This window comes from Hylobates moloch, unplaced genomic scaffold, assembly GCF_009828535.3.
Source record: "Hylobates moloch isolate HMO894 unplaced genomic scaffold, HMol_V3 SCAFFOLD_19, whole genome shotgun sequence".
Classification (NCBI taxonomy): Eukaryota; Metazoa; Chordata; class Mammalia; order Primates; family Hylobatidae; genus Hylobates; species Hylobates moloch.
In genome coordinates this window covers 65,439,707-65,464,450 of record NW_026652294.1, presented here as the reverse complement: position 1 = coordinate 65,464,450, position 24,744 = coordinate 65,439,707, and the positions used below count along the sequence as shown (strand labels likewise).

General features: G+C 35.9%; 1 protein-coding gene across 8 annotated transcripts in view; it reads right to left on the bottom strand.

Annotated features, from left to right (window-relative positions):
* MPDZ (multiple PDZ domain crumbs cell polarity complex component) overlaps positions 1 to 24,744 on the bottom strand; it is a 158,119-nt gene that overhangs the window by 39,268 nt on the left and 94,107 nt on the right. For 4 of the 8 annotated variants that reach the window (XR_009211026.1, XM_058431233.1, XM_032137900.2 and 1 more), the window contains 5 exons: positions 21,719 to 21,823; positions 17,090 to 17,182; positions 9,300 to 9,477; positions 6,404 to 6,514; positions 2,337 to 2,435 (listed from right to left, as the gene is read on the bottom strand). Coding sequence is in view for 7 of the 8 variants with exons in the window: in XM_058431233.1 (XP_058287216.1) it covers positions 2,337 to 2,435; positions 6,404 to 6,514; positions 9,300 to 9,477; positions 17,090 to 17,182; positions 21,719 to 21,823 (586 nt within the window). In the remaining variant the exon portion in view is untranslated. The remainder of the gene's footprint in view (positions 1 to 2,336; positions 2,436 to 6,403; positions 6,515 to 9,299; positions 9,478 to 17,089; positions 17,183 to 21,718; positions 21,824 to 24,744) is intronic. The other 4 variants (XM_032137907.2, XM_032137905.2, XM_032137909.2 and 1 more) reach the window with 2 other exon arrangements.

Below are 24,744 nucleotides of genomic sequence, written 5' to 3'. Positions count from 1 at the left end.
CAAGTTCTTATATTGCAAAAATAATTGCAGTTTTTGCCATTAAAACTCCAATTACTTTTGCACGAATCTAATGTTATAGATGATCAAACAGAATGTTAGAGCTTGAAAGGTCTTTAAGTCACTGAGTTCATTTTATTCATTTTGCAGATGAATAAACCTTTTGAACCTGAGGCTACATGAAATGAAAGTTTTTGTTTCAAATTAAACAGTGGTACTAGACTTCTTTTTGCTTCACTGTTAATCCAGTGCACTTTCCATTACATCGTGTTGCCTCCTCTAACTTGTATAAGTAAGACAGTACCTAACTCAAAGGTCAGGAACATCCAGCTAAAGTTCTAACCTTGGTATGAAGTTGTCCCTGATACCTTGAACCTATAGTTTTCCTAAATATCTTTATTTTACTTTTTTACTGCGTAAGAATTCCTCTGATACAACGTTTTATTATATACGTTTATATCTAGAAAAATGTTAAGATTTTTTTAAAAAATACTGTCTTCTTATAGGGATACATTAAATGATAAACATGCACAAATACTTAGAAATTATTAATTGATGCCAAGAATTAGAATACCTAAAAATATATGTAACACTAGAACTATTTGAGACTGAATGGGACCTTTCTTTGTTGATTCAGAGAGCACTCAATTTTCTGGCAAAGCAAAGAGCTGACTGATAGAGATTTAAGGGTGTAAGTGTCAGATTACCAAATCTGCTATATTGAAATGTTCAGTCTATATGTCATAGGACAGATAAAAGTTACTAATGTAAATGGAACCCCTGTTATCTTCCCAAATGCTGTGCAATAAATATCTCAAATTAAAATATACCAATAAAAATGAACAAACACACATACACAAAACCCTCATTTGATCCAATCAAGTTTCATTAGCATCGTAAAGAGGAGCAAGATATGTACTTTAGAATTTTTCTGGCTAAAAAAAATTTACTTCTCTGTAACAACAGAAACTGTTATCAAGCATTGATTAAGTCCATTCCACGTTTAAAAAGTAGAAGAAAATCTAATTTAAACTTCCCATAATTTTAACAGATCTATAGATGACATTTTATACATCTTGCTGCATAATTTTTCTGAGCTGTTATTTTAAGAACAAACAAACAAAACCTGCTTATCTGAAAAACTGTCTGGGATCTCAGGCACAACATTTTCCTACTGTGAGTAAACCAAAATGGTGCCCTAACCTACCTGACTAATAAAACCAATATAAGCCTCTGTTTACTTGAGGGGCAATCAGGTGTTATGTTTTCATATCTCTGACACCCTCATTCTCATCAAGATCATGTATCTGCCTCATTAGTGACACTTTTTAAAATTTATTCATGAAAATATAGCTCTTTAACAAAGATTGTTCAGCCTTCCTTGTCAAAAATGCAGTGTATACTTGAAATCACTCCATGCCGTGTATGTACACATCAAGTACAGCACACACATAAAGCACACTGTAACACACCCACATACGAAAATTCCACACTGACACAAACCTTAAAGGGTGTGGGAGCAAAAGGGTTAGTTGGGGAACAATAGAAGATAATTCTACTTGAATTCTGTAATTCCTATAGCAATAGAAAACATACTCCTTCAGATATAGCATCTTTGGTTATCCATATCAATAACATGGTATTTATTACAATAACATGAAAGTCTGATGAATATTCATAAAGTGTTTCCTGAAAAAAAATTGTTGATGGCTTTCTTCCTTTTCATGATCAAATTATGGTATATAAATTCTTGTAAATTTGTGTTTCGATATTGGTTTTATAATTTCATCAGAAAATGAGAAGATCCAAGTATAGATTTATGGGCACTGAAACAGTTACGTTTCCTGATTCAGGCAATTACATGGGCATGCTTCATGAATATTCAACAGATTCCTGCATGTACACATACACAATTATTTGTGCAGTGATTAACTCATGGAAGAGCTTTTATGATCACCTTGTAGAAGTCTGAAAAGGATTTAAATCAACACATGGTTTTAAAGAAATTATGTGTGAAAGTATCATACATTTGGCAACTAACAAAAATTTAAATATCAGAAATTTTAAGTCACACCAAAATGAAAGAAAGCCATTGGACTCATGATTCTCCCTTTTCAGAAGGGCCATTTAATTTCAGCAATAAAAATTAATATTCTCTGGCAGGAAAATGTGCTTAAGAAAAGATCTGCACGCCCACTCCAAACAGCTTTTTTTTTTTTTTTTTTTTTTTCCCCTGCCCTAATGTAGTAAATAGTGAACGGGGACAAAGACACAGTAGTAACAAAGAACAAAACATTTGCAAAAGGCAACCAACAGCAAGACAATGGGCATAATCCAACCTTGTCGGCGTTGATTTGTAGAGAGTCAGCAAATGGGTTAGTGCTGCTGAAGTTGTACTTAGGGTAAAGGTTGTGCGGCAAGGAAGGCAAAGGGGATTTCTAAAAGGAAACATAAGAGGCGCTGAACGCAAAGGAAATGTATTGAAAACAACTCAGTTTTAAAAGCAAAGTACATACTGATTTAAAGAACTGCCTGTGTGAAACTAGATCCTATCAGATCCAGTCATTAATAGCAACATCTTAAAACAGTCTGGAACTAAAGATTTGTCTCTAATGACCTGAATCTATACCTGAGTCTAAATCAGGCCACAAACCACAAAGGAAACTAGTTGTCAAACTGATCCCAAATTTCTTTTATTTTTGCTCAATGTCTTCAGTATTATTAACAGAGGCACATATATTTTGCCCATCTTATATATTAATACATGTTTTATGAATATCAGTAAACATGTTCAAAATTAAAACCACAAAATTTTTTATTTACATCTAAAAGCTAATTTTTTTTAATAATCTGTCTAGAATGCAAATTATAAACTGGTCTGCTAGTTCATTGATAACCTTCATTGTTCTTTTATTTTGCATCCTAGTAAGGAAACTTTCCATATTTTGACTTGATACTGACAGTGCTTCAGAGCAATTGTATTTTTTAACTTAAAAAAAACCCAGTAATTTATTTAAAAAAAATGAACCCCTGTAGAGTGGTGTTCTTTATTTCTGCCCAGTTTTTGTGGAGGTAGAAACATGGAGATTCATGTTTTAAATAAATTTCCTATAAAATTGCCCATATTACTGGAGAATTTATGAGGCTTTAGATAATATCTGAAGTCCTGCCTTAGAGTGTTTCTCAGAGGTTTTGTGGCTTGCCAGTAATAAGCCCTGAGCCAGACTGTTAGAGTTGAAAATACATATTAAAGCCAGGATGACTGCCAGATAGAATTTAGCATTTTCATAGTTTAAAAAAAAAAAAGTAATTTCCTTAGCACAATAAATTCTTCTCCTTCTTTTCACACCCGCTATCTTTTTCTTTTATTGACTATATCTTTCAGGGGAAATTGCAGACATTTAAAATTCATTTTGGCTCCAATTAAATGTTTGTGTTACTTCTCTCTATAAAAAAGCCCCACTGGCAGGCATCAAGTATAGGGAGAGGTTGTCATGTGACACCACCCTGTATGACAGAACACTCTGGAAAAACTCTATCCTCAGTATGCCTGCACTAAAGCTTATGCCACATTACCCTTTCAATCTGCTCTTCTTGCAATGTTTTTCCTACAGAGGGAAGACAGGAAAAAGAAATGGGCACAATGACATTTCTGCTCATCTCAACTTTCTCCCGGCTTTTCAGTTTAAAATGTCAACTCCTGCTTTACAAAAGAGAAGATCACAAATACCAAGACACATGACCATTTATTAACATGGAAGAAATGACTAGGCAGAGGTGACAAATATATCCTAGGCAAAATAATTCAATGCTATGGAAGGTGGAGATTATTTCTAATCTCCATACACTGGACTTTCAGGTTTCAAGTGTCCTGTATAATTCTGTAGAACATTAGAAAACAAAACTAGCAACAAATGTAAAGAAAGCTCTAGTTTTTAAATTTTTATTACTTTTGCTTTCTTTTTAATTTGCAGACCTTAGAGGATTAGAATTTGGCCCTGATAGCAAAGTGTAGAAGTATAGCATAGGCACAGCAGACGAAATGGTAGATTACTCTATTATTAGGAAAAGATATTTAGAAACAGACTATTTCTTATTAAAAAATCAACGATGAAACTTCTGTTTATAGTCCCAAGGGCTGAGAAAAGCAGAAATATTAACAACGAAGACGACAACACTCTCTGGCCCATTTTAAATGGGGCCCCCCTTTCAGTGAGAAAATGTGGTCAGACTGAATTCTGTGAAGGGTCATACTGGTGAAATTACCAGGGCTAGTTCTGGAAATTTCTGATTCTTGAAGAGCCTAAGGGCCAAAGCAACTCACTGTTTTTTCAGCTTATGTTTAAGATTTCCCAGGAGCTTTATCCTACATCTACAGATAACACAATTATAAGTATGTGCATTTGTGATTGTTCCTTTTAGATTACTGGAGACCTAATTATTTCCATAAGGAAGTAAATCATTGAAACAAAACATCTCATTTTAAATGCAAAAATTAACTTTAATTTTCTAAAGCAAAATAAGTATGACTTGACTAAACATGTCATTCATAACAAGATTTATCCTGGAACAATTGCTATAAAGTCAGGTATCATTATATCTCAGAGAGCAAAATAAGAGTATTTTCCAGGTGTATGAGACAAGATCTTCCCAGCTCATTGGAAAATGTGCCTGACATTGAAAGGAGTATTTGTAGTTTTAAGTTTTTAAAGCAATATTGAGAATCACTATTCAGCAATTTACAGTATTGTCCCAAATGATGTAAAAGCTGTAAATTATAAATAAAACAAAAAAAGGACTAAAATCCACCCACACACACAAAAAATAGCTTTAACTTAAACACCCATTTAACATTATTATGCTGTGTCTATGTTTAACACACAAATGGGAACAAATGTAAAAGGATTTATAGTTATTTAAACAAATGGAATAGCTTTGTAAAGAATGCAGCACGATGCAGCCCTACCATTTGGCAAATTTTCTTTCTGAATGGATAATTATTACCTAACAATAAACAACCGAATGATTAAAAATTGCAGATGTTGAAGTGCTTACATTAAAAACTACTAGATTCACTCTTTACAGTAAACCCAGACCAGAGTTACACCTGTCTTCACAACAGAAGGAAAGGCCAATAAAATAAATCTGGTCACTTTACAGTCCACGGCATAGAATATTGATGTTACTTTGGCAGAGCTCATCTAAAGAGCTGTTGGTTATTTTCATCATTTGAACCTTAACATCTTAAATTCTTAATTTCACAGGTTAAACTGAGCCCTTGTATCTTAAATTCTTAACTTTACAAGTTAAAATTAAATATATTTTGCAGATAAAATTAAGTATTTTAAGTTTTAGATGATGCCTTCAACTTCCCTCACATATGTTGATATTTTTGTTTTAAAGACAACCAACCCTAAAAACTAGTAAGCAGGAAATTCAAAGAGAATCACTATGATGGGGGTTGTTAACTTAAATCCAAAAAAGGAGTCTGTAAGTGCTTCAGGACATCTAGGAAATGGTATGCAATTTTTGAATGGATGTGTATGTTTCTAAAGAACTTTCAAGGGGTATGTGAATCCAAAATACTTAATAACTGCTGCATGTGAATATTTTTTTTTCATGAGGCATAAAGAAGGAGTTGAAAAAACAGTTTTAAACTCTTGGCATAATTTTCATCTTCAGCATCAAGTCATATGAAATCCAAAGCCTCGCTCTGTATCTTTGTTAACAACATTCATTAAATGTAACTTACATTTTCTAAAATGTTTTTTAACGCTATTTACCTGTGGTGACTGATGGCAAAATGGGTTGGTAGGTTTCTGTCCACCAATAGCTATACAGTGATGAAGAGCTATACAGTGATTGCGGCTAGAGTATAGCAATTATGAAATCACTTGTAAACAAACCAAATCTACCCTGTGCAAATTTAACGTTCAGTGGGATACACAAATACATGAACGATCACTCACAGATGATTATGGGATTGCGTAAGTAGGAGATTCTGTCTAGAGAATACATTTCAAGAAAATGTCATTTCTTTGGTTTCTAAGGGGCTCCACTAGAGATCACTAGACATTAACCTGAATTATGATGCCACATTCCTTTTAATAACTTGTATATTTTGTGATTAAAATGAATACTAATAATTAACCATCTAGATACCTAGAGATACTGATAAATCTACTTCTGTGTATATTCAACAGACCTCAAAAATCTTTATTAAACATGGTGGAAGGGATTTCCAGGATAACTCAATTTCTGGGAAAGCAAAACAAACTTCTAACAAGTCTTCTGAGATCTGAAAAATCACTATCTTTGCTCATACAGACAACTTGGCCCTTGATACATTAGATTCCAAGTTGAACACTGTTTGGATATGCCTACCTTGCCCTTTGTATTCGCTTACCCTTGGTCTGTTTATAATGCTCTGTACCATAAAGACTACAGGGTTGCCTGCTTTCCGAATGGCTTCCACAGCTTGTTCATGGCTTGCATCTCTGAGGTCCATTCCATCCACCTGCAATGGAAGGCCTCAGCTTAACATTTCAAGAATCTATAGAACAACAAAAAAAATGTGTGGATATGGAGTTTTAGGGATACTTGGTTAGACTCCTAGAAAATCTGTTTTAATATAAAAAATAATTGAGACTACATGTGAAGCTGCAGAACTTTCTGTCTGTCCAGCAGACTTGTGGTCCCTTGCTTTGGACACATATCTCTGTCTCCAATAATCAGTTCAAGTCATAATCAATTGAAATGAAGGCTCTGCTTCCGCACTCTTTACATTGCTCAGCTGCTCCTTCAAATTAAAAAATCAGTCTCATTAATGAAATTATATGAGGGAACTATCTAGCAGCACTGTCTTCATCATGAAAGTCACTGTACTATTTTATTCTAATTGATTACAGGGTGGTTTGGGAAGTAAGGGGTGATGCCTTGTATAATTTTCTCTGTACAGGGAAGCTTGAAGTTCAAAACAAAATTCTGATATCCAGAAAAATCAGATAATGGTAAGGTTAGTTTTGCAAAAGAATCCTTGCAGTAGATATGACAGGAGCTGGAAGCTAAGAAATTGTGTTTATTTGTTAGTAATTCTCATATAGTTTGACAATGAAAGTTATTTTGTAAATTTTATTGATTATGGTTTGCCTATTGATCCACTCAGCTTACACACTTTATGAATAAGAAGGAAAATAGTTTAAAAGGCCAAATGCTAATCCTGTCAGAAAACTATAGGATGTTAGTAACATTTTATCGTTTCCAATTACCATGTTATGATATATACAACAAAAGAGTAAATCCAGAGTGGACACAACTCTAGAAAAGAACATTATTAGATCTTTGCATAGAACATTATCACCTTTAAAAGAATTATATAGATTTAGATAGAAACTTCCCTCAGGTTGATACTTAGATGACAACTTTTTTTCAGTGCATATTAAAATAGTTTCTAACTTTTTTGTAGAACAAAAGTCAGTATTCACGTCTACCATATGTCTACTATATATACCATTCGTGGAAAAATTTAACAGGATGTTAATTATCTTTGCTCAAGACCAAAGTATTCCATTCTCAGAATGGAATAATTTGCAGATCTGCACTCACCTAGTCTATATACATTTTGAGAAACTCTTAGTAGAGACACGCTTTAGAATCCTCAGGATTACAGAGGACTGAGGCTTTCTGCATACTAGAAAAGCCCTTGCAATATGGCACAAATCATTGCTAAATTGCATACAGTATTTTAAAATGCACAAAAAAGTTCTTTCTTTTCCATTTCAAAGGTGAACTTTAACTTTTTAAATATATTTAAACAACATTTGAGAGCAAATTATGACCATTCTTGTCTATAGAAAAAAAAATCTCTTTTTCTATTTAGGTCAAAGGTATTTAATAGTGAGGTATGCATAAAATAAACTTCTTAGTGATAATCCAAAATTTGAAATTTAGGTAGCGTCCTAAATAAAGGAGTTCGTTAAAAGGGGTCTAAGATATCATCTAATGAAAGAATGCAGGAGAGAGAAAAAGCCTATCATTCTCCCTTATAAATGGTCATCAAAAAAAAAAAAAGGACATGGTGCCTGTTTTCTCTCAGGTCCCAATCTTCTTCCATCTAAGGCTCTCAAACACAGTCAGTCAATGAAGGAATCAATCGATTATCAAAACGTTCATTTAAAGTCATGGTTGATATGTTATAATCTTCTTCTAAACGATTAAAGTCTTCCAATGTATAAGTTATATGGGTTTAGAAAATGAGAGTCACTTGTATAAAGTAAATATAATGGTCATTACAGTGGTAATAAAATTGTCTTTATTTGGAAGTTGTCTCTTTTAGTCTACTCTGTAAATCCCGAAAACTCAGAAAATCTGGGTCAGGTACTCCTTTCTCTATCCTTCTAAATAAAATTATGCTTATCCCAATCAAATAATTTATCACACTGTTCTGAAGTGACTTGATTACTTGTCAAGTCTGTCCCACTTGGCAGGCAGGCACACTGCCTTGTTTACTGTGGGATGCCCAGAGCCTGTTATAGCACCTGGAATGCAACAGCTGTTCCAGGAATATTTGTTGAGTAAATGAGTGAGTGACTTATGAGAGGAGAGTCTATTTAAAATATTGAACTTTGCTTTGAATTAAGATATTACACAGAACTTGACATGCTTCTAACACATAACAAAATGCACATACATGTGCACACACATGCACACAGGCACACATACAGAGCCTTCATTGATGAATGAACACAGCACTGAAAAGGAGCGAGATCCTGGCCTTGACAGAGAAAGATTTACATGGAAGGTAACTGAGGTGTCAGCATTAAATATGTTACTAAAAAAGACTCACTTGGAAAAAAAAAAACCCATCCAACAAAGTTTATCTGCAATGAAATGATAATAAAGTACTTATTGAAATAAAATCTCATTAACTTAATTATATCTACATTTTGTGTGTGTACATATACATACATTGTATGTCTATGTAATCTTAATTCAAAATTTTTCCCTAAGAATTGTGCTTTGTTATTTCAAACAGAACATAATTATTTTACCTTGGAGCCAATTTTTTTTAAATGGTTGGCTTTATCTCCAAACATCAGTCTCTATATCAAAACCTATAATCTGTCATTATATACATGAGAAAATTATGTATGAAAATAAACAAATAAGAAAGAAATAATTTAACCACACACATATTTTACTCAAATGCTGGGTTGAGTAACTAGTATGAAGATGACAATTCCCTTGGTACAAAGGATGGAGCAGGTGAAAAATTTTAGCACAGAAAGCTCACTAGAGGGTACCTCTACGATTCTATCTCCAGGTTTCAAGGTTCCATTTTTGCCAGCTGGACTATCTTCCAGAACATGTTTGATGAAAATGCCCCTCATCACTTCTCCGTTGCTTAGCCGACTCCCCATCCCTCGTCCACCAACAATGCTGATGCCTAAGGATTTGCTTGGTTCTCTCCAGAGTTCCACCCTAAAAAATAAATAAAATTTTCAACTCTTAGGAAAAATCATAAGGGTAAAGCTTCATGATGCTAGATTTGGCAACCATTTCTTATATATAACACCAAAGGCACAGAGAACAAAAGAAAAAATAGATAAAATGTACTTTATCAAAATTAAAAACTTCTGTTCATCAAATGATACTCTCAATGGAGTAAAAAGGCAACCAACAGAAAGGAAAAAAGTATCTGCTAATAACATATCTGATAAAGGATTCATATGCTGAATACAAAGGGAACTTCTAAAACTCAACAACAACAACAACAACAAAAAAAGTGGTATAAAACATGGGCAAGTGTCTTGAAGATATATAAATGACCAATAAGCACAGGAAAAGATGTTTAACATCACTAAATATTATGGAAATACAAATCAGTAAGATACCATCTCACATCCAACAGGATGGCTACTACCTACTAAAAACACACACACACACACACGCACACAGAAATTAACAAGGATGCAGAGCATTTGAAACCCTTGTGTACTGTTGGTAAAAATGTAAAATGGTGCAGCTGCTATGGAAAAGAGTATATAGGGTCCTCAAAAAATTAAAAATAGGATTATCATATGATTCAGCAATTCCACTTGTGGGTATTCTACCCAAAATAATTCAAAGCAGGATCTCAAAGAAATATTTATACACCCATGTTCACAATAGCCAAGAGGTAGAAGCAAACCAATTGTCTATCAAGAAATGAGTACATAAAATACTATATACATTCAATATTATTCATCCTTTAAAAAGAAGGAAATTCTGAAACATACCATAATATGAATAAACCTTGAAGACATTATGCTAAGTGAAGTAAGTCATCTAAGTAAAATAAAGGACAAACGTCATTTAATTTCACTCATATAAGATACCTAGAGGTACCAAATTCATAGAGACAGAAAGTTGAATGATGGTTGCCCGGGATAGGAAGAGAGAAGAAAGGGGAGTTATTGCTTAATGGGTATGGAATTACAGTTTTGCAAGATTAAAAAAGTTCTGTAGCTACACGGTGGCGGTGATTGCAGAGCAATGCGAATGTACTTAATGCCACTGAACTGTACACTTAAAAATGGTTAGGATGGCTTAAAATAATAATAAAAATATTTTAACACAATGGAATAAAATGTCATATATGTTAATTTTTACAAATATTACTTTGCTCAATTTATTAAGGTTTTACTAGTAAAACAAGATAGTTTGAAATACCTTCTCAATTACGTATCTTGTAGAATCTGATATTAATGTATTTCTGAAAATGATTTGTTATAAGTAAAACTGGACTCATACTCCAGGCTGTGGCACATACCAGTGTAAAAGGATGATTTTACAGGATCTTAGTATCACATATATTAAGTAATCAAAAAATTCAGCTACTGCTAAACAGATCGTAGCTTCTAAGCTTAGCGACCAAATCAAGGGAAAGAACACTTCTGCATACACTATGTCAGAAACTCACCTCTATAGAAGAAGTCATTCTTGCCAAGGCAGACCTGGTCACTAACAGTCAGGACATGAAGAGCAGTGACTGCCAAAATCCTACAGGGTATGATTCTCTCACTACCACCCTAACCTCCCCTGCTGATATGGTTTGGCTGTGTCCTCACCCAAATCTCAATTTAAACTGTAGCTCCCACAATTCCCACGTATTGTTGGTGGGACCCGGTGGGAGGTAACTGAATCATGGGGGCAGGTCTTTCCTGTGCTTTTCTCATGATAGTGAATAAGTCTCACGAGATCTGATGGCTTTATAAAGGGGAGTTTCCCAGTACAAGCTCTCTTATCTTGTCTGCCACCATGTGAGATGTGCCTTTCACCTTCCACCATGATTGTGAGGCCTCCCAGGCCACGTGGAACTGTGAGTCCATTAAACCTCTTTCTTTTGTAAATTCCCCAGTCTCGGGGTACGTCTATATCAGCAGCATGAAAACGGACTAATATACCTGCCATGGGCTCTGTACTTTGCTCTCTCCACTCTAGCTACCACATCATCTCCTTACTATTCCTTAAATTCATCTGGTACGCTCCCACCTTGGGGCCTTGGTGCTTGCTAATTCCTCTGTCTTGAATACATTTCCTATACCTACAAAATAAAGACATGAATTCATATGTAATAACTGCAAATAGCTATAAGAGCTATGAGTATATTTAAAGCACATACATCTTGTGAAAAGGCAGGATGTAAGAAAGAGTAAGGTGATCTGCAGTGAGGTCTTTGGCCGAGATGAGTCAGAGCTCAGGGTGTTGGAGGAAAATCGACAAAACAGAACTTTAAGATGATGAGACCCTGCAATCTGCTCCATGCTGCACAAAGGAAGACAATGTTCGACGTTAAGTAGGATCAGACAGCATTGTCAAACATGTCTTCAACACTGACATTTAAGGAGTTCCCAGAGAAGAGGAAAGGTTGAAGTAAGGACTCCTGCAAAATGATTGAGGTAAGAAGAGGCTGGGGATGAAAGAGCACCACAGAGAGGAAAGGATGGCAACCAGTTGAAATGAAAGCAGACGCTGAGGCACATCTTCCTTTGGCCAGTAACTCTTTTTCTTGACTGCAAATCTATAACTCTAGAAACTCTACCTATTTAGTTTGAAAGGACCTTACCATGATCCTTGATCTTAAAAAATTTTTGTTAATAAACTAGTTAAAATCCTATTCATTGTTTTCTCTTACTCCAGAAATTCTGTGACAGAAAAGAACCAACATCCACCATCCTTCCCTGTTTTTGTTTTTGTTTTGAGACAGGGTCTCATTCTGCAGCCCAGTCTGGAGCGCAGTGGCATGATCATAGTACACTGCAGCCTTGACTTCCAACCTCAATGTCCTGGGCTCAGGAACTCCTAAGCTCAAGTAATCCGCCCATCTCAGCCTCCCTAACTGCTGAGATTACAGGCATGAGCCACCACAACTGTCCCTTCCCTGTTTTCTTAAAGCAGTTCCTAAGGCAAAGTGGCAAATGAGTTAGTAAGTTTAGCCATTGCACATATAGTACATTTTACATATAGTAAGTTCAGCCACAAGTGTACATATTTAACAATACAGAATACATAGGTAGGACTCCGTAACTCTTTTCTTAAAAATAAAAAAGAAAGAAGGAAAGAAAATGTCTCCAAGGGCTCTTTATGTTTGGTGCAAATTAGAAAGTGATTCTTATGACTCCTTGAGTAATACAAAAAAACATAAGTAACAGCAAATGTTTATTAAGGGTTTTACCATGTCCTCAGTATTATTCTCTGAGTAAGTTACATATACTTGCATTTAATTTTCACATCATACCTATAAGGTAGACATTCTTTTTTTTTTTTTTTTTTTTTGAGACGGAGTCTTGCTCTGTCCCCCAGGCTGGAGTGCAGTGGCGCGATCTTGGCTCACTGCAAGCTCTGCCTCCCGGGTTCACGCCATTCTCCTGCCTCAGCCTCCTGAGTAGCTGGGACTACAGGCACCCGCCAACACGCCCGGCTAATTTTTTGTATTTTTAGTAGAGACGGGGTTTCACTGTGTTAGCCAGGATGGTCTCAATCTCCTGACCTCGTGATCTGCCCGCCTCGGCCTCCCAAAGTGCTGGGATTACAGGCTTGAGCCACCGTGCTCGGCCAAGGTAGACATTCTTACTGGCCCCATTTTACAAAGAAAAGAAGAGACGCAGAGAGGTTAAGTAACCTTTGGATAATAGCACCTTTGCTCTCATAGGGTTTGGCACAGATAGCAAAATACCCTCCCTGTAAGTAAAGGTTGTAAATCCTTAAAACAATGAAGAAGATAATCAAAGACAGAACTGCCAAAATGACACAGTAGTGAGAAACCAGACATTTATTCACTGAACAGAGAATAGAAACACAGTGAAAGGAAAAGGAGGCCTAGAAAAGAAACAACTACAGAAAATGTTCACTTCAGAGATCGTTATGTAGGGAAAAAAAAGGCAGCCTATTTGAGTTTTATACATAGGTTTAAAAAGAATGAAATTCAGGAAGACACAGGTAAAACACAGCTCTGAGGCCAGATTGCCTGAGCTGTGAACTGAGTCTCTGGGCTCTAGTCCTGCTCTTTTGCTACTTAATGATGATGTGACACAGGGCATTTACTTAGTGTCTGTCTTACTTTCCTCAGCTGTGAAATAGCCAACAAGAGTCTCTACACAGAGTTTCAGTGAGGATTAATTAATACATGTAGAGTCCAAAACAAAAGCTTTGGCACATAATAAGCAATCAATAAATCTTTTATTACTAGTTATGATGGTGGTGGTTGTGGTGGTGATGAAGGTGATGATTACTGCAGTAATGAAAGCAAGATATGAAACTGAAACTCAATCCACATAACAAATGAGCAAATGTTCACCATACCTGATCAATCCTGTTATACCTACCACACCTTGTTTATTAAGAAAGGGTACCATTTTCCACCCATTAGATTGACAAAAAAACTTTTTAAAAAATGATCATATGATGTGGTAACAAGAATGTGGGGAAAAGGGAACACTATATTTTGGAAATAGAAATAAAAATTGGTATAGCAGCCAGGTGCAGTGGCTCAACACCTGTAATCCCAGCACTTTGGGAGGCCGAGGTGGGTGGATCACGAGGTCAAGAAATCGAGACCATCCTGGCCAACACGGTGAAACCCCATCTCTACTAAAAATACAAAAATTAGCTGGGCATGGTGGTGCACGCCTGTAGTCTCACCTACTTAGGAGGCTGAGGCAGGAGAATTCGCTTTAACCCAGGAGGCAGAGGTTGCAGTGAGCCAGGATCGTGCCACTGCACTCCAGCCTGGCAACAAAGCGAGACTTTGTCTCAAAATAATAATAATAATAATAATTGGCATAGCAACCTTAAAAAGCAATTTGACAACTGAAAGTAAAAAATGCATATAAACTTACAGGCTAGCAATTCCAATTCCACTTCCGGATATATTCCCTAGATAAATTCCCATGTGTAAGTATAAGGAAATAAATATATTTACTGAACGGAATTATTATAATAGCAAATAACTATTAACTATCTAATATGAATCTGACAATGAATAAACTATGGTATATTCATATATTGAAATGTAACACAACAACTAAATTGAATGAATTAGATCTTTAAGTATCAAGCTTGATAGATTTACAAAACGTCAAGAATTGAGAGAAAAATTAAGCAAAATGGAAAATAATACATGTAGTAGTATAATATCAATTGTGTAAAATGAAAATCACAAGCAAAATAAAATACAACCTATTTTATAATCTTAAAATTTATATTTTGCTAAAAAAAGTCTCTATTTTCATACAAAGTACATTGTTGTTGATTTCATGAATGACTGTCCCATCATGTTTCCAACGCTATGAACCATGTTCACAACACTAACTCCTAATTTATTAAAAGCTCTGGCTACTCCATTAAGCTTTCTTCTCATGTTCTACGAACTTCCCCTAGAAGTAGCTTAGTGCATCTAGGGGAACCACTACACTAGTGAGTACAGAGTACCTTCTTAGAAGGATTTACGGAATCTTTGGAGGTATTCTTCACGTAAGGTTGTTAGCACCTTTAGAGCTATCTTAGGATTGCATGAAGGTCAAAAGCATAAAAATTTTCCAGTCCAGAAGTTATGTTCTTCTTTCTCATAAGAAAATTTCATGATTTCTGTGTCAAAGGCTTTCTCTACGCTTAGGTATCAGTGACAAATATTTTATCAATATAGACAAAGCCAACCACTGACTCACTATGTGCCAGGCACTCTGCTAAGGATTTTAGATGACACTGAATTTTCCCCCAAATTCAAAAGATTCTATTATTAACCTCATTTTACAGATAAAGTAGCAGAGACCTAGCAGAGATTAAGAAACTTGTCTTAGAAAGTATCAGAGCCAAAATTCTAACATGGCTCTCACTGACACCAACCATTTTGCATACTGCCTTCTGTATTAATCCTCTTTCAGGCTGCTGATAAAGAAATACCTGAGACTGGGCAATTCACAAAAGGAGGTTTATTGGACTTACAGTTCCACATGGCTGGGGAAGCCTCACCATCATGACAGAGGCAAGGAAGAGCAAGTCACATCTTATGTGGATGGCAGCAGGCAAATAAAAGAGCTTGTGCAGGGCAACTCCTGTTTTTAAAACCATCAGGTCTCCTGAGGCCCATTTACTATCAGGAGAACAGCATGGGAAAGACCTGCCCCCATATTCAATCATCTCCCACAGGGCCCCTTCCACAACATGTGGGAATTATGAGAGCTACAAGATGAGATTTGGGTGGGGACACAGAGCCAAACTATATCACCTTCTAAAATCTACTTTTCCTCTCATAATATTGTTACTAAAACTGACCAACCCATCTTTTTTTCCTGTGATTACTGTCCTCCTAAATAATTCAAGTTTATCACTATGACTACCTGCTACAAAACAGTTTCATTTAACTTATTTCTACCTCTATCCACAAATAAATAAGACACTTAACATCTCAGAATATATTTTCTGCCACAGATCTAGCACTTATACCCTGTTCTCAATGTAGGCAGCACTATAGAGAGCTTGGGATTTTTTAAGTGAGTTAAGTGACTTTTGAAGAAATTCAAATAAGAAATTCATTTTAGATGGCTGGAAATACATGCTGCTTCTTTGAAAGCAACATAAAATAATGTTTTTTATATTTTAAAAATTATTTAAATGTGGTGGCTGCAGGTTATCACTGGTGGGCAGGGGACATCATTAAATTGCACTGGCATTTATGAATATTACAAATTCTTCTCTTGAGCATTTTATTTATTCACTATGTAACAAATATTAATGTTTACTGAACACAAAGCACCATTGTGATGGTGACCTTTCGGTCTGTTTGGGATGGATGTCCACTGATTACCTATGTTTTACTCTTAATGTGAAATATCTTGTGTTCTTAAATTGTTTCATGTGTCTCTACATCTTGCCCAGCCAAATACATTAGAGGTTCCTTGAGGCAGGATTTGCATCTTCTACTTACTTCCTTGTTATTCACAAAATCATTGGCTTTAAGTCTAGGTCCATAATCAGGACTCAGTAAATTCCTATTAAACTAAAGTTGATTTTACTCAGCATAAACACATCAGTATGCTTTAGTGATGCACGTGATACATCTAAGTATATTTGAGGATGTCATCTTATCTATTATACATGAAACTGGTGCTAGACAGATTACGACTTAGGATAAACTCGGCCTGTGGTAACAAGGCTACAAGGGTACTTTTACACACACATACACACACATTTTGAATATAAATGTTTGCCTATCTAGTTTCTACAAATGCTAGGTAAAATTTAAATGAATACTTTTTGGTATACCTAAGATAAAACTCTACAGAATGTATTATCCATTGCAACTATCTATGCATAATTTTCTTTAATTTAGTCCCTAATATGTGCCAGATATCTCTATATATGTTAGTTTTAACCCTGTGTGATACACATTATTCTCTTCACTGTATATATGAAAAAATGATGGGTTAAAAATATTAAACAACTCACCCGATATGACAAGAAGCAAGTTGTAATCCAGTATTTGAAACCACACCTGCTTATCTTTAAACACTATATATCCATTGAGTGGACAGAAGACAGAAATAGTCCTTACCGCCTGGGCTGATTCCAATTGCTATATGCTGTGTTTTGAAGTTCGCTTTCTTCACCCTCTCCCTCTTCTCGCTCTGGTAATTCTGGAATGTCTCTGGTTAAAGAATTACACAATGAGTACCCCAAAATCCTAGTAAAAACATGCAAGATTATATGTACTCTACTATTGATTTAGCTAAAAATGCAGGACTGTTTTATATTTTCACCATACATGGCCATAAGTATAAAATATTTTTACATCAGGGGAAGAAAAACCTAACCAAACAAAATTAAAACCTTGCTTTAGAATCAACCTACCATAGCGTAGAGCTGAACACTAAGACTCTTATCTAGTCTGTTTTTCCCCTGATGAGACATGGGAGCATAAAGGAAAGGAATGCGGAAAATGGGATAAATACCAGGTTTGTAAAGAAAACCCATTGAACAAGCATGTCTTAAATTCCTATAATGTGCAAGAAGCTAGAAACACCATGTAGCTTTTAAGCATGTATGCACAGCCCTGAACCCTGTCCTGAATGAATTTCTAATCAAGTTTGCCAAGAGTTTAGTATCTCTGCTTCCTAAGGATGGACCAATGATTTTCTTTCCATTTTTGAAAAATTAAGTGAAAGGCTTTGGTCCAGCTTCACCCCATCCAGAGGAACCTGGCACAGAATACTTCTTAAGGGAAGCAGTTTATAATGCGTCTGTGTTCAAGGTCACCTTCCGTTTCTGTAGCAATTTAGATTTTTGCCAAATGCCAGGCATGTAACAAAATGTGTCCAGTCTACTGATTGACTGTAAAGAAAACTGTATAATAATAACAACATCAAGAAATATTTTGTTAGTCCAAAGGAATACTTTGTATCAATAAATGACGCTGAGAGGACAATAGAGAATGGTTAAACTGATTACGGTCTATGCCTTGGCTGTTGGTAAAAACTGGATTTCTAAAGAAACATGTCCACATATTCCTCTTAAAGCAGAGAAGGCTATAAAAATTCTGATTCAACAAATGTTTTCAGTTGATATTTACAGAAATTGAAGAATCAAAAGAAAGCATGTAAAATTACAGCCATTCTCCCCTGACAGGAATACTGAACTCTTGCAACTGACATAATATTTTGAATTCAAGATCAGAAGTCATCTAATCCAGTCATCCATCTGAGCTTGAATGCGCTTTGCAACATTTCTGGCAAGCAAATGTCCAGGCTCTCCAAGAACATCTCATTCTTTCTTGAACCTGAATGTTAAGTTTTCGTTTTGAAGCTATTAGAATAAAATCTATTTGCTATAGGTCCTACCCACTGATTTTGTGTTTGAATTTCCCTCCTGTGCAATTAAAGAATAAAGCTCTGAATGAGGGTAAGGTTCCTAGAGTCTAAGTCTGACACTAGGGTAGGACTAGTGGGAAGAGCTCCAAGAGGGAGATCCTAAAAACGATGTCAAAGAGTTGACAGAGAAATAGTAAAAGTGAAATCTTTGTCCAGAGGAAGCAAGGCACAGAGGTAAAAACTAGCCCTAACCTGGAAATACAACAGGAGAGAATATGATGAAGAAAGCAGAGTTAGAAGACAGACAAGAATTAGAACTTAGAAACAGTCCTTAAAATATTCAGTGACAGCCAGGGGATGGGGGGAGGTCCTTAGCCCTAAAGCCTAAGCAGTGGGAGCTATTCAGAAACACTGTAGCCACATTGCAGCTTGCTTCTTCCTTTTTAGGTACAAGAAGATAAATATCCTGAATAATCCAATACAAAGACCCCAGTCTCTTCAGATGATTCTATAATCTTGAATCCTTTCACAAACCCCACATATGCTCCTTTATATGTGCTGATTATTGTTTACTCATCTTAGTGTGTGGTTTCAGGGATTCAAGTGTCATGTCTTCCTGCAGGCACTCAGCCAAGAAAGCAGTCAATCAACTGCTTTTCCACTGTGTTAAACCACTGAATACCAACAAAATTGTTATCAACTATAATAAGTAGATCTCTTTATATCTGCACATATGTACCAGGTAAAGTAACTGGCAGAAAGTCACATGGTGAGAAAGACACATGATAAGAAAGACACTGGCAGACGGCATAGGTGAGATTTGGATTGAGGCCATCTTACCATAAAACCTGAGTTCTTAACTTCCATGCTATGCTGCCACATATTTTTATATAGCACAGGCTTCGTAGACTTGTGCAATTCCTTCCTTGCATCCAATGGTAAGAACATGGAGTATGCTTACATTCTACACTTGGCTCTGGCGTTTATTAGCTGTAGGAAAGTTACTTAACCTTTCTCTGCTGCAGATTGTTCCACCAAAAATGCATATCCGTTTGTTCTATTTTAAGCATTCTGATATCCACAGAAAATATACTTTCTCTCCAGTGAAGCAGCTAGTCACAGCACAGGACAATCCAGGCCATTCTCTTGTCTGTGCTTGGAAGAAGCACAGTGCTCAAAGTGGCTTTCTAATAACTTTGGAGTATTTTAAGGCCCTAGAACTTAACAAGACTCAGATGTTACCTGGTGTATTCTTTAAGTAAGTCATTTGATACAATATTTCAGAGGGACATTGAAAGAATTGATTTTACCAGTTTGACAGGAAGCACCAGGAAACTATAACCAACACATGCCATTAACCCTACAATGGAAATCCTGGAGAGTGGCTGAGCTTTGTAAGTGTAAAGTAAATATAGGTGTCTCCCCTATCCCTTGTATCCTTGGGTCCAACATCCATGGATTAAACCAACAGCAGACCAAAACTATTTGGGAAAAAAATAGATGGTTGCATCTGCACCAAACATGTGCAGACTTTTTTTTCTTGTCATTTAAAAATATATATATATAACAACTACTTACATAGCTTTTACATTGTATTAGGTATTAAAAGGAATCTAGAGATGATTTAAAGTATATGGGAGAATGTGCATAGGTTATGTGTGAATACTACACCATTTTATATACGGGATTGAGCATCCGTGGATTTTGGTATCCATGGGGAGTCCTGAAACCAATCCCCAACAGATAATAAGACACAATGATACTCCTTTTCCCATAATATTCATGAGGCCCCAAGGACCATGTCATTCCTTCCCTTTATTAAACAAATAACATAACTTCCCCTTCCCTGACACTCTCTGTGTTCTGTAGTCATCTGTAATGTGCAGAGGAATCAGTGAAGCAAGATCACAATGAATGCAAGGTCACTGGAGACCGTGGTGTTCTGGGATGTTCTGACATCCTCTAAAGAATGGTAGAACTCGGCCAGGCATGGTGGCTCACGCTTATAATTCCAGCATTTTGGGAGGCCGAGACCGGTGGATCACCTGAGGTCAGGAGTTCAAGACCAGCCTAGCCAACATGGTGAAACCTCATCTCTACTAAAAATACAAAAAATTAGCTGGTCGTGGTGGCTGGCACCTGTAATCCCAGCTACTCAGGAGGCCGAGGCAGGAGAATCCCTTGAACCCAGGAGGCAGAGGTCTCAGTGAGCCAAAATCGTGCCATTGCACTGCACTGCCTAGGCAACAAGAGTGAACTCCATCTCAAAAAAAAAAAAAAAAAAGAATGGTAGATCTCTCTTCTGAGAAGACCTCAGAGTGCTTGCAAGGCCATTTCTGCTCTACCACATGCTTACAAGAAATTTGGTAGTCAGTTGCCAGCACAACGGAAAAACACAGGCCCACAATTGAGAGTGTAAAATGGTACATTCTTCATGGAAAAGCAGTTTGACATTATTTCTCTCCCTGATCTTGACTCAGTCAGCAGCAGCATCAAAACCCAGTTCCTGCCTTTCCTAAGAAAAAAGAAAATGTTCCCTTTATTATTTAAAGGCTCTTAATACTTTGTATATCAAGTGCCTTTAAAAAGCCAAACACTGTTTCCTAACATGCATATATGCTAACAGGTTCAGCTCAACATTCTCCAAAAGAGCAAGAAAATTACAAATAAAAAATGTTTCTGGTCTAGCATGGAGGTGCATGCCTGTGAATCCCAGCACTTTGGCAGAACGAGGTGAGCAGACTGCTTAAGCTCCGAAGTTTGAGACCAGCCTGAGCAACATGGCAAAACCCCATCTCTACAAAAAAATACAGAATTAGCCTGATGTGGTCGCACACGCCTATAATCCCAGCTACCAGGGAGGCTGAGGTGGGAGGATCACATGAATCAAGCAGGTAGAGGCTGCAGTTAACTGTAATAGCACCACTGTACTCTAGCCTGAGCAACAGAATGAGGCTGTGCCTCAAAAAAAAAAAAAAAAATCTGGATTTGTATGCATGTTAATAAAAGAATAAATAACACTTCTGAAGAAGTTTGCTAATATTAAAGAGTAAAAAAACATACAATTTCTTAGGTTCTAAGAAATTAATGAAATAATACTCATTTGGGGCAAATTATCAAAACTCAACATGTTAAAAATGCTACATGTGTGGTAGAATTAAATATTATTAATTTGAATATTTATATATCTCTCAAATTTTCCATACTATATAATAATTACTTATATAATTGAGGGAAAGGGACGAATATTTTTTAAAATCTTGAAAGAGGAAAAGGATTCAGACCTTTTCTTTGCTCTAGTCCTCCCTGATTCTGAATTCCAAATTCGCTACAACTTGCTGTACCATTCATTGTATTAGATTTAATGTTTCACTTACCTGCCAGTGCATGAAGAAAAAATATCCAATGCCATTACTCTTCCAGATTGCTGTCCCAAGCTTATTTTGAACTCTTCCAAATGTTCTGCAGGCACATAAGTAATTCTGGAACAAACCAGAATCCATGGAAGTGAAGGGAAATAATATTTTGCCTGTTAGGAAAAGCTTCTAAAATAAAGGAAACAAATCATATTGTCCCTTTCTCCTTACTTTTTCATACAACTCATTTAATCAGTATACTCAGCAGAGAATCCAAACTTCAATAGGATAAAGTACTCTATAGGGAAGAATAACAACATAAACTAAGTTTTTAAATGCTGCTGATTAACTATGTGTTTACCAATCATCACGGAGAGAAGGAAAACAATTATTTATATTGTCAAATGAAAAGGCTAACAACAATTTTTTTTTAATTAGGAAGATCTATAAATCCCTAGAATAATGATTGTCAGTAATAACATTAATTTTGCCCAAAGATTTCTGAGACCTCTAGCAGAAACAAATTAGGTATACTCTATTAAAATGCTGAATATCACAAATTACTTTCCATCTTTCTATAATACATAATTCTAGAGGTTAACAAGCATTATCAATAATTATGTTAGCTCTATTAAGTTATGAACTCTCAAGTCTGAAGTATGAGATTAAACCATTTGAGTTTATGGAAAGACTCTTATTAATTTGTAGCAATTTTTTAAAATTCACTTTGGTCTCAAAGAAAAGACTACTATTTACACGTGAATGGCCATTTACTAATTCAACAAGTACTGACTGAATGCCTATTATGTGGAAGACACTGTGCCAGATGCTGACTCCTGCTGTAATGTTTAGAAACTGATATATGAAAATTCAAGTTTATTGCTGTCCTGCTTCTGACGTGGTGGACATACATTTTAAAGTAAGCTGTTTCAAGATCTTCAAATTAATGAATAGTAACATGAGAGAAATACTGTATCTGAACTCAATACGGCATGTTTGTGCAACTAAAAACTAGAAATCACAAAGATTATTAAATCATCTGTCCATAATTTATCTGTTAAAATAATAAGTATAGAAAACCTCAGCACTGGAGGGCAAAGATAAATAGATTGTCTTTTATGTTGTAATAAAATAAAACATTATACCAATGTCATAATTTACTGAAGGAGGAGTACACATAATTTCAAATATATTGGTTATTCTATAGAAAGCATTCACTCTTTCACTTCAAAGTGTGAGGTCACTTAGGTTTGGAGTCAGAAGACACAGTTCCGCTACCACACGGAGTGTCATGGGGTAAATCACCACTGCTGAACCTCCATGCCCTCTACCACAAAAAAGGATGTCACTTTTGTGAAGCTATTGTAAGCTGAGAAGCACAATTCAAATAGAAGTGAGTGCTCTCACAGGTCATCAGCTCTCCTGGCCATACTGATCACTCGGGCAGAATACGCGGAGCCTCTGGGAATCTCTTCGTGATACTTTTACCTCAAAGGTCAAAAAATGAATCAAAGTACAGATCAATGGATTTAAGACTGGGCTAGCTGAAAAAGTTGCATTCTAATTCTGGCCCTATTTAATTTATTCATCTATAAAGACAACTTCTCTAAGGTGCTACAAAAATATATTGAATAGGAAATTTGCTTTTACCCCTTCAAACAATACATTATGTCAGGAAAGAAGACTGATTATATTTTAAACAATGAAAAAATAAAATAAAGATAAACACAAAACCTAAAATGTGAAAAGCCCATTCAAGAAAACTGGTATTATTCCTGAAGATTCAGTAAAACTCATATAAATAAAACGTTAAGTTTAAAAAGCCAGGAAAAGGTCAGGGAAGAAAGGCAGGATAGAATAGCAAAAATAATAGCAATCAGTACGAAGTCTTTAATTTTTTTATTGGTTTGAGAAAGAAGGTAAAGATGGTTTCCATCCCAAACAATGTTAAAAATGAGTTTTTCTTTATATTTGTTCAAAGTTGTTTTTTATTTTACCGAAAGATGAGGAGTGGAGGTATTTACAAATATTTTTCTGATACTTTGCGTAGCAGTGAAAAAGGTAGAGACGGTAGTTTTCCTAACAATTTAGCCACCACAGAGAGTGAGGCCACCAGAACAAGCATCCCACAATGCAACAGAACATGCAGAGCCATGCTAGCACAAGCCTGGTCACAGGATCATACAAAACCTCCAAATCGCCAGCAAAAATGCCAAAGCTAAATTACGAGCTGCAAAAACACACTGAAAATGCTTATTTGAGAGTTGAATTAAAAATTCAGACTAACTTTTGGATACACATGGACTAACTTTTGGTTACACATGGACTAGAAGAAAAAAGAATACCATTAGAGATGCTGAAATGTGATATGGCTATTAATGCAGAGACTATTCCTGCACGTGCAGACAGGATCGTTCCCTTACAAAGGAGCTTGAAAGCTTCATAATTGGAAAATATGATTTTCAAATGAGTTCACAATCATCAGTACAATGTGAAAACGTAACAATCTCATAGCTCTGTTGGATTTTATGTTCTTATTTAAACAAAGAAAGCAATCTAAAATGTATATACGAAATCTATATCTGGATCTATCCTTGCATTGGGACATTACAAAAGCACAAAATTGTTTTCACAGACAAGTTGTAACACACAGCCATAATGAGCTTTTGAATCACTGATACTCACACATAAAAGGGGGCTCGATCGTCAGCAGGTGCTGCAGAAAATCTAGAATGTGAAGCATACGCCGCGGCATCTTTTTACAATGGTGTTAACAAATGTCAGTGTCTTGTGCTGAATGTGAGATGCATACATATGTAGTTAAAAGTGGGTGCTCCTGGTTGTTTTTTTTCCCCCTTTCCACCTCCCTCCCATCTACACCTCCCCCAGAAAAGCATCTGCTCTTTACTAGTGTCTATAGCAGTGATTATTAACAAGCATGAAAAAATGTAACTGCAATCAATCTTTTATTCCTTGATCAGGAATTCATCCCACACTTTAGGTTAAGGCAGGTGAATTCTGATTCAGCTCAGTAATTATCTGGCAGA